Genomic DNA, 10,246 nt, shown 5'->3' on the forward strand with positions numbered 1-10,246 from the left:
ACTCAAAAATCAGTTCGGCCTGGAGTATGCCGTAAAACTGCTTCTGCTTGGCTAAGAGCTCGTCTTCCTCGGACGTAAGGAAACAGGTTAACGGCCCAAGACCCAGAGGCATCTGGCAGGAGTGAGAGCCTGCTCCCGATTACGGACCACCAGCAGGGTTATGTCAGGTGGCGTGGTTTTCCTATTTAACAGTGATGAGTCATCCCAGCATTCGCGGATAGCAGCGAGAGATGGCTGTCCTCACTGTTGGTTTGACACCTGAGTTCCACCTTCGGAAAAAAAAAATACTCAATAATCAGTTTTTTTCTTTTAAATATTTTAAATAAATTAGATGTTATGGTATATTTTAAAATTTTAAATAAATTAGATGTTATGATATATTTTAAAAATATCGTTTTTTTGGGTCAAGAAAGTCCTACAACACAACCAAAAAAATTAGGGAGATCAAGAAAGTCCCACAACAAAACCAAAGAATTAGGGAGATTACTACACGTAAACGACTTCACCCTAAACCTCTGATCTCATAGTATTAATCAGAGGGAAGTTGAAGTTGCTATAAGAGCAGTCCAGAAGGTTTAAGCCTCAAGATTGCTCATATCTTTGATGCCAGTACACTGGTCAAGTGCCGAATTCTCAGGTTCAGTTGCAAATCAAGAAACCCTACTCTCGGATATGGAAGCTCTTGTTCATGGCGGTAAAATTCATGAGCAACATGGCACAATTGACAATAATACTTCGCTTAGGTCCGCATCGTCTCTGAAGCAAGCGATCTCTGCCATGGAATTCGAGAGGCCGGAAATCGAAGGTGAGGCGCCGCTTAAGGTCGCGAGATCGAGGTCCGCTGCGGCAGTCGAGGATGCGTGCAAGCAGTTTCGAAACTATGTCATAGCGATGGTTGCGGAGGACAAGAATGTGAACGATCTTATGGATCTGGAAGAATTGCTGTATTGTTACCAAAATATCACGTGTCCCGTTTACAGGGATTTGCTGAGCCATTTTTATGCGGAGATTTGTAGTGATATCTTCCTGGATTCTGCTTCTTCCTCTTCCGACGATGAAACAAGCCTCAGCGGTTCTTCAATTTTTTAATGTAAAGAATTACAGTTCTGAGAGCTTTGTGTACGTGTGGGGCTAGAAATCTAAATGCCAATAAAAGGAACTCGAATTTCTTTCCCTAAAAATCTATACAAATAATGCGCATGATGATTTTGTTATATCTTTAGTGGATAATATGGTTATTTTACCAGAAAATGGTATGGCTTTTCCATTCTTCTGTACAGTCTTCCTGCAAAAAAAACCTTGACGAAACTGAAAACAATCTAAAATAAAACTTGTTAAAGAAATAAATTATCAATAAAAGCACAATATATCAAATCTTGAAGCAATACTTTTGAAATGCTTAGAATTTAAGTAATTATGTGATGACGTTTCTTCATGGTGAATGTAACTTCATGAATTTTCATGTCGAAACCAGTCTGCATAAATCAACTTCTTTTATGGTGATGGGCGTAGCCTCACGAATTTTCGTCTCCGAATCAGTTTGCATAAACCGTGTAGACCACGTGGCAAGGGTGAACGCAGCGGTTTTTTCGTCTGCTTATTGAGTTTCTTGTACAGATGAGAGCTTGCACAGAGTAACCACCTCCCCTGCTTAGAGCTTGATGCTTCTCCCGGGTTCAGTGTTGGTGAAGGTTTGTGACTCCTGCTGGCTAGATTTTGCGTTTGCTGAAGGCGATTTCGGCAGCGAGGATTCAAAGCTGGGATCCACGGATTATGCAGTTGTACGGTCTTCGTAAGCTTTTATTACAATGTAAATCCCCCATCGATCCGCTGGTTTTCCACCAGAGATTATCCAGTTCAGTCAGGAGGATCGATACGGTATTGCTGTGCTTTCACCGTTGTCTTTTCTCGCCATTCGCGCTATTTTGGTGCTAATTTGACTCCTAAAGAAAGAATGAGGGTTTCATGGTCCAAACTTGAGGAGCGTCACTGCAATCCAGGACCCTCAGCTACCTGAGGTTTGATTTGAGCCATTTAAAGATCCACTGCAGTTTTTAACTATAATTTATCAATTTTTAGTGTTCAGTTTTCTGGCTATGATTGGATTGGAAGCATCCTATATCAATGGCTCTGCTTTACCATAATTTTCACTCCACTGACACTAGTTTGCAATTGGTCTTCATAAAGTACATCCCGCTGTTCCTGGTAAATTTTATCTTTGATGATTCGTTGCCAACACCCACATCCTCAATTCTATGCTCAGCGGATTGAAGGTTCTCCTGTTGGCCCTCTGTACATTAGTGAAGTCAATGTCTAGGGAAACAATCCGGAGGCCTCTATGTTAAACCTCCTCTGAAGTGGAAGTCCGCTCACTGGATTTAAGGTTCTCCTGTTGGCCCTATACATTAGGGAAGTGAAGGTCAGGGAACGAATCCCAAGGACTCTATGTTAAACCCTCTCGTAAGTAATTCTTAGCTCTCAAATTCAATTAGCTTCGTGCACAAGGATCTAGTTCGCCATTTCTTAAAAAAGGATCTATTTCGCCCTCCCCCTCCTCTCGTCCCCGAAATATTCTTCCCATTTTCTTGCCACATGGTACGCTAGGCACTTTAAAATCCTGATGGGCAGAGGCAGTCATCTCGGGGTCAATACGTCTCTGGAAGATCAGAATTTAAAAAGTTACAAACCCCATTTTCATTAAATTTGATGTCTGTTGAAGCACTAAAGGTTACCCTCACTGACATAAAAACAACGGAAAACCTTGAAACAATAGAAAGCATGAATTTTTGGGATGCAAAGTATACAAATATATTCTTCATTGGATCGGCTTCATTACCTTCTGCGTGAAAATGGATCAACTGAGAATTCATAACTTTCTATACATAATTTCGACTTATGTAGATGGTTGAATCCTTGCAGCTTGTCTGGAGAAACTGTGAACGTGGAAAAGGGAACATGTAGAGGAAAGATCTCTGCAATTGCAAGTTCTTATGCAGGAAGACCGATGATGTATTGGCATTCCTAGATAGTCCTGGCACTTCGGAATTTCATCCAATGGTTTAGCTTTCCAATGATTAAAGTTCGGTAGGTTGAAGTAAAAGAAAATATTTTTACGGGCGGTTAGTCTGCTACAAAATAGTAAATGTTTATTTTCTAGGTTTGCATTATATTTTAAAACTGTTTTTTCTTACGAAAAGTTAATTTTTTTTTTTTGACTTAAAGAAACAAGTAATGATGCAAGCAATAATTAATGATATAGGTGGGAATTTCTCCATCCCTGAAATGAATTCATGTTTATATCCCTAAAGCCTATCTTTCCTATTTCCCTTCCCCTTGTGCCTCCGTACGGTCTCTCATGCTCATTGTCAGGCTTCTGTTTTGTCTAGCACATTTCCGGGGAAAACTGATCATTGTTTTGTTCATAGTGATATTTTCATGGTTCCAAAGCACCTAGTTTGCATGTGTGAGTTTTTAAAAGAAAATTAATAAGGCAGCCGCAAATTCGCAACAATTTTCCTGCCAACTTCTTCCTCGATTTGCGTGCATATGAGAGTGAATCTCAGAATTTTGGAACATAGGGTTTTCTCCTAATATAGAAAATTGAGTAAGAAACGATTCGTTTTCCAAAATTCACTATGGTCTCGGATATATGAGATGTTATTTAAAGTAAAGTTGTTTTCCAGATTTCTAAATTATGTCCAATTTTGAAGAAAATGTGAAAAATATACAATTTCTTTATGTATCAGATCTATAATCTTTTTAATTAGTTGGTGGTATTGCCAAACTTTCTCTCGATGGCAAATTGTCATGATTTTTTCTTATTAGTTCCTGCGGTTTGCGGCATGGGACTACAATAATCGGTTTAACATTAGTTAGTGTTCATTTTAAGATAAAGTTTTTTATCCATCTTCATAAAATACTGTTGTTTGACTAATCACATTGATACAATGATTACTGTTGTTTGACTAATCACATTGATACAATGATTTGATAGACTAGTCAAAATTGTTTGACTAATCACATTGATACAATGATTTGATAGACTAGTTAGACTAGTCATGATTTGATAGACTAGTCAAATAGTTGATGATCTTATTTGTCCTCTTCCCAAGGCAAAGACCTAGATAGGTATTGTGTTCACATAATTTTTGGAATTGATAAGTGTTTGGATATGCATTTTCAAAACCGAAACTAATGCTAGCATTAGTTAACAAACATTAAATGCTAATTTTTTTCCATAATATTTGGTTCGTATTATAGTTCGTAGAACATTGTCTATCGTGAGTACACATGGCACACATCGCTGTGTGCATGCATTGGTGTGGTGGTGTGTGGCGATGTCTACAGCTGGGCTTAGCTGATGCCATTCACCTTTAGCTTTCCATATTTGCTCTCTTGCTCTCTGATCTAGTGTATGCTCTTCGCCTTGCAGGTTTAGTGCATACGCTTTCTGATCTTGCTGAACCAGAACCGTGATGCTTTTTCCCGTTGTTCCCCTGCTGTTGAACCAGAACCATGGTGCTTTTTCCCCAGAAAAAAAAGCTTTTTCTCGTTGTGATAAATAAACATTTCTGCGTATTCGTCCCTTCTTCGCATGGCAACAAGGCTGCAACAACACCTGCACTGTGCACTATGGTACAAAAGCACATAGACCCTGCTCCGGCTCATAATCTGATGGTCCCACCCGAATACTCAAATGAATAGCCATCTTTGTTCCATTCGAAATCTAATAGTACCACCCGAATTCTCGAATGAATAGCCATCCCTGTTCCATTGGAATTATTTTCGTTGTGCTGAGGAATAACCTTTGCTTCTTCCCGTTAACTTTATGTAACAACATAATTTCCCTTCGCTTTGCTCAGCAACATAATTCTTTTGCAGCAATTTTTGGAGAACATGTGGGACAATTTCTCGCCTATTGATGCGACTGGTGACAAAGTTATTTCCCTTAGCTTTGCTCAGCAACATAATTCTTTTGCAGCAATTTTTGGAGAACATGTTGGACAAGTTCTCGCCTGTTGGTGCGACTGGCGACAAAGTTAAGGTTGAGGTGTTCTACATACAGGGAATGCAGACAATGTGTCAATTTTGGTAAGAAAACTATTGTAATTAAAAATATTCAATGACATAAAATACATTTTTATATATCCATAATATCAATTTTATTTACATTGTTGATGCAAGGATGGTTTCATGGCTGGCTGGTACGGCTGGTCTTGCTAGTGCTTCATGATCAACTACCCAAATTTGTATTGTGCTTCATGATCAACTACTCAAATTGGTATTGAAACCCTAGTTTTTTCCACGTATGGTGCTAGTTTAATTTTTTTCACGTATGATGCTAGTTGTGTTGTTTTAGGTTGTTTAGAGGGCGCGTTCATTAGCCCAGTTGAGACTTGATGCAGATCATATTTTTGGGGAGTGAAACCCCCTTTGTTTCTGAAACTTCATTTGTGTACAATTGGTACAACGAGGAATCGTGAGCTCCAGACTTTGAGCCTCTCCCACCTCAATTTTATTGCTCAGATGTTTCCAATCTTGAGGTTGATAGTTCGCGCCTCTCTGACTTCAATTTTATTTCTCGTCTATAAATTTTAGTACGTTCAGAGATCTGTTATTTATTTTACTATTTTAGATATTCTCAAGTTTTGATTCCTTACGTTTTTCATTTATATTACGTTTTTTTTTTCTAAAAATAAAAATAGAGACAGGAGATTGCTGGTTGAATACCCTGAATAAAAACAGAAACATGAAATTGTTGGTTGAATACCTAGAATAAAAACAGAGACAGAAGATTGTTGGTTGAATACCCGGAACCATGATGTCTTTCTTTAGAAACGCTAGACACCAGACAGTTGGTTGAGGCAAAAGAATCCCCTGCACGGCCTACAAAAAATAAACATTAAATTTAGCAGCCAGAGACATATTTTAGGTAGAAACAGAAAACGGAAAATGCATCCTTCTTGGAAACCTAAACCTATATACAGAAAGAAGAAACAGGCCACATCCAGGAAGTTACAAGCTTCCATCCACCGTCATTATCGACACTCCAGTTTTCTGAAGCAACATCTTTGCAATGATCGTCGAGTTGTTCTTTGCGTCAAAACTCAACCGGGTCTTGCCATTACTCTGCATGAAATTGAAATGTGTCTTTCGTTGCATGAAATTGAAATGTGTCTTTAGTTTAAGGGAATGGGGCGTTTTCATGCTGACACGTAGTCACTTACCTTTTTTTCTCCGTCATGCGTTGTAATTGAACTGAATTTTCTTTAGATCTATTTCTCATTCGACCGGTTTCCTGCTATCGTTTAATTTATCTTTCTCAACTTCTTCTTCGAGGAACCTAATACTTTTGTGTCTATCTATATGAAAACTTGATAATTTAATGGAAGGTTTTTTATGAAACCACATTTTCATTGTCATGGAATTCGCATAATTTGTTATTGAGCCTTTGATTGTCATGGAATTCACGTCATTTGTCATTTAGTCTTTGGAATCCGACTTAGAGAAACTAACTTTATCATCTTTACTTCAACTAATAAATTGTCATTTTATATTTTAACAAATATATAATTATATTTTGCTTTAATTTTTATAAAACGACACTTGAAATAATAAATTGTCATTTTATTTTTCTATAACCAAATAAAAAATTATATTTATCAGAAATTCAAGTAGCTGCCCATCATTTTTGAATAATGAATATAACAAACCTTTCTTTTTCTTGAAATGTGGGGATGCTTCCAAAGTTGTCTATTCAAATAACGTGCACCGGATTACATTTTTTAACTTTAGCTTTTCCAAATTTCTTTTATAAAACCGATCTACGTACCACTCTGTTTTGTAAGTTAGATACAAACCGATCTACGTACCACTCTGTTTTGTAAGTTAGATACAAAGGCTTGGAAGTTTGACACTCTACGAGGGCATACAAACAATGTGTCCTATGTGATTTTTTTAATTCTGAATATAAAAGTATGTGGGACATGTGCAAGTGAACTGTTCAAACTTTTCGTAGAGAACATGATCAAACAACGTGTCCTATGTGATTTTTTTAATTCTAAAAATAAAGGTATGTGGGATATGTCCAAGCGAACTGTTCAAAATTTTCGCAGAGAACATGATCGATTCTGAATTCTTGTTGCATCACATCCTGATATGAATATCGAAGCAGTTGGGCATGACAGTGGGATGGTTGTTTTCAAATTGGAGAGAGAGGGCCTACTTACGTTGTTTATAGAGAACTTGATCGATTCTGAATTCTTGTTGCAACACATCCTGACATGAATCTCGAAGCAGCTGGTCATGACAATGGGATGATTGTGTTCAAATTGGAGAGATATGGGCCTGCTTACGTTGTTTATCGAGGTTGGCTGTTACGTTGCTTGTGGAGGCTTGCTGTTGTATGTGAAGGATCCTTATCTGCAGACTTTGTTGAAATGTAATTTCAAGCTGGTCATGACAATGGGATGATTGTGTTCAAATTGGAGAGATATGGGCCTGCTTACGTTGTTTATCGAGGTTGGCTGTTACGTTGCTTGTGGAGGCTTGCTGTTGTATGTGAAGGATCCTTATCTGCAGACTTTGTTGAAATGTAATTTCAACTGTAGCGACCATTAAACGACGACCGTAAAACTGTTTCCAGAAAACTGCCAGTCTTCCATCGCATCGCTTTTCATGAGACGGTGGTATTTTCCGGAGGGGTAGCGATAACACCCCGCAGCAGACACGTGGACAAAAGTTTTGTTAGAGCAATTTTCCCCGGAGCATAAAGAACACGTGGACAAAAGTTTTGTTAGAGCAATTTTCCCCAAAGCATAAAGATCGGTAAGAAGGTCCGTGCGATATAGTTCGACAGCCGTTCGATTGAAACCAAGGTTTGAACCTGTCCGATCGAATCAGAGTTTGCGTACATGCCTGCAACATGAAATTGACGTGAAGTGAAAGCTTCATTGACCGCCAGTGTTTCAGTAAAACAATTAATGAATTTAATGTGATTCGTAGATTGTCGGTAAAGGTTTTAATTATATTGTATTTTATTTTATGAGAGTATGGCAGGTAAAAACAAAAGGTTATATCCTGTTTTGTAGTTGTTTGTTGACCATGAATTGTAGCGTAGCAGAGCGCAAATGAAAGAGGGCAAATATGCATAGGGAGCATAGGGAGCACGCAGCAGCGTGAAAAAATGTTTTTTGTTGTTCTGAAACATGTAATATGTAGCAGCATAGAAACATAGTGGTAGTAGTGTTAATCCCTCTGCAATATAGGGCAGCAGCGCCCAAATGTAATTTCTATTGTTGAAAAAGGAATACGCAGCAGCGTAAATATATCATGATTTGTTTGTTGAATATCTAATGTAATATGCAGCAGTGCGAATGCAAGAGGAGTATGAAAAATTTTTACACAGCAGTGTAAATCTTTTCAAGAAGTGTAAAAAGAAGAAGAAGTGAAATGTTTTTCACACAGCAGTGAATGTAAGAAATATTTACACATAGCAGTGTAAATTTGTAAGCTGAGACAGAGTAAATTTTTGTGGAACTGAAGTGTTCCTTAGAGAATCCCTCTAAGAGAGGAAGACCCATTTTGTAACAGCAGTTGTTTTTTTTTTATGAATACAAGTTTCTCTTTGTGCATGTGGAAAAACTCTGTTTCTCTGTGTCAAATAATTTTAGTTTCCGCTGTGTTAAAAAACAGAGCATTCTGTTCTGTTCAGTTTTGTTTGGAATTACCAGAAATTCCCAACATGGTATCAGAGCTTGTCTAGGCTCTTTGAAGGTGTCAAAGAAGCTGAGGGAAGGATTTTTGCTGCAGCAGCTTCTCCAGCAGAGTGAAGACTCAGTCAAGAAAGAATTCAAGGTATTTCTCAAGTTAGTTTTTGTGTTACTGTTGAGGACATTGAGTTATTTTAAATACACAGTCAAGTATTTTGAAGCACAGTTAAGAGTGCAAGAATGGCTGGAGCCTGGTTCCTTCATTCAAAGCTTAACAACTTGGAGGTCGACATTTAGGAAACAAATGGCGAGGTCAAGGAAGAAAGTCTCCAACCCTCCTAAGGATGTGTCTCCCTCTACTACTAAAATAGAAGACAATCAATTTGATAAGGCTCTAAGGCTCAATGGGAACTTTAATATATGGGAAGCAAGAATGAGGACTTTCTTACAGTCTCAAAGGATTGAAATTTTGGAATCAGTGACTGATGATAGCAGGATGGATAGAGAATCCAAGGAGTATAATGCAAAAGTAGCAAAGACAATCTTGAATGGGCTACCTGATTTTGTAAAGAAGAATCTAGGAAAACATTCATCAGCAAAGGATATATGGGACAAACTTCATGACCTTCACTCAAAAGGAGCACTGACCATGACCATCAATCAAGAAGGAGATCCTGAACCCATCATAGAAGCTGAAAATGAGAATGATGACATCAAGGCTGAAGCAGACCTAGAAGATGAAAAGAATGAAAAGGACTTTGTAGAAGAACTCCTCGCTCAACTTATGACTACCATGGAAGAGATTAACAATTTGAAAAAGGAAAATGAGGCACTTAAGAAGATAGCTCCAGTTGGTAACCAAGATCAAACAAGGAAGAAAGTTGACCTCATCAAGCTTCAAGTACAAGAAAGGGATGAAGAGCTTGCCAAGCTTAAGAAGGAATTTCATCAAAGCAAAAGGAAGCATCATGAAGAAGTCATATCCATGACAAATCAATTGAATAAAGCAAAGAAGCAGGAAAATACCTTGTCAAGTCAACTTGAACAAAGGCACAAGAGCGTGAACAAACTTGAAGAAGAGATTGGTCAGTACAAGGTAGAGGTCTCCTCCCTTAAGTCTCAATTACAAGAAGCCAGGAAACAGGCACAAGGAGCTGAGAAGAGAATGGAGAGCAGTCAAGCAAAGAATGAAGAAATCTTCAAAATGAAGTCAGATATCATCTCCCTTAAAATAGTAGCAGCTGAAGCTACTCGTAGCAAGGAAGAAACTGAGGAACAACTTGCAAAGAAGAATAATGAGTGTGAAAGATTGGAAGAAGAGATTGTCCTCCTCAGAAAAAGGTTGAAGGGATGAACAAAATCTTGAAGAGCTCTCAAGCCTTGGATGACATGCTCAGCTATCACAGATGTCCATCTGATAAATCAGGACTCGGGTATGTAGGTGAACCCTCAAACAAGAATGAAAATGCTTTAAGCAAAAGAGATGTGAAGAAGCCAGAAAGAAATGGTGATGCTCCTAGTTCCAGCAAAGGCAA

The 10,246-nt window shown here is 38.2% G+C and overlaps 1 protein-coding gene across 1 annotated transcript; it reads left to right on the forward strand.

Moving 5' to 3' along the window:
• Positions 1-519: 519 nt before the first annotated feature.
• On the forward strand, positions 520-1,192 carry LOC149139031 (uncharacterized). The gene has a single exon (XM_089449886.1). It carries the CDS (start codon positions 604-606, stop codon positions 1,087-1,089), a length of 486 nt encoding a protein of 161 aa, XP_089306012.1. The 5' UTR covers positions 520-603; the 3' UTR covers positions 1,090-1,192.
• Positions 1,193-10,246: the final 9,054 nt, after the last annotated feature.

Source organism: Pinus tabuliformis, chromosome X, assembly GCF_031772625.1.
Source record: "Pinus tabuliformis cultivar Carrire ecotype Pingquan chromosome X, CPIR1, whole genome shotgun sequence".
In the NCBI taxonomy this organism is placed as follows: domain Eukaryota; kingdom Viridiplantae; phylum Streptophyta; class Pinopsida; order Pinales; family Pinaceae; genus Pinus; species Pinus tabuliformis.

Coding starts and splice junctions, on each gene's coding strand:
- LOC149139031 (XM_089449886.1), top strand. CDS start 604: ATGCCAGTACACTGGTCAAGTGCCGAATTCTCAGGTTCAGTTGCAAAT.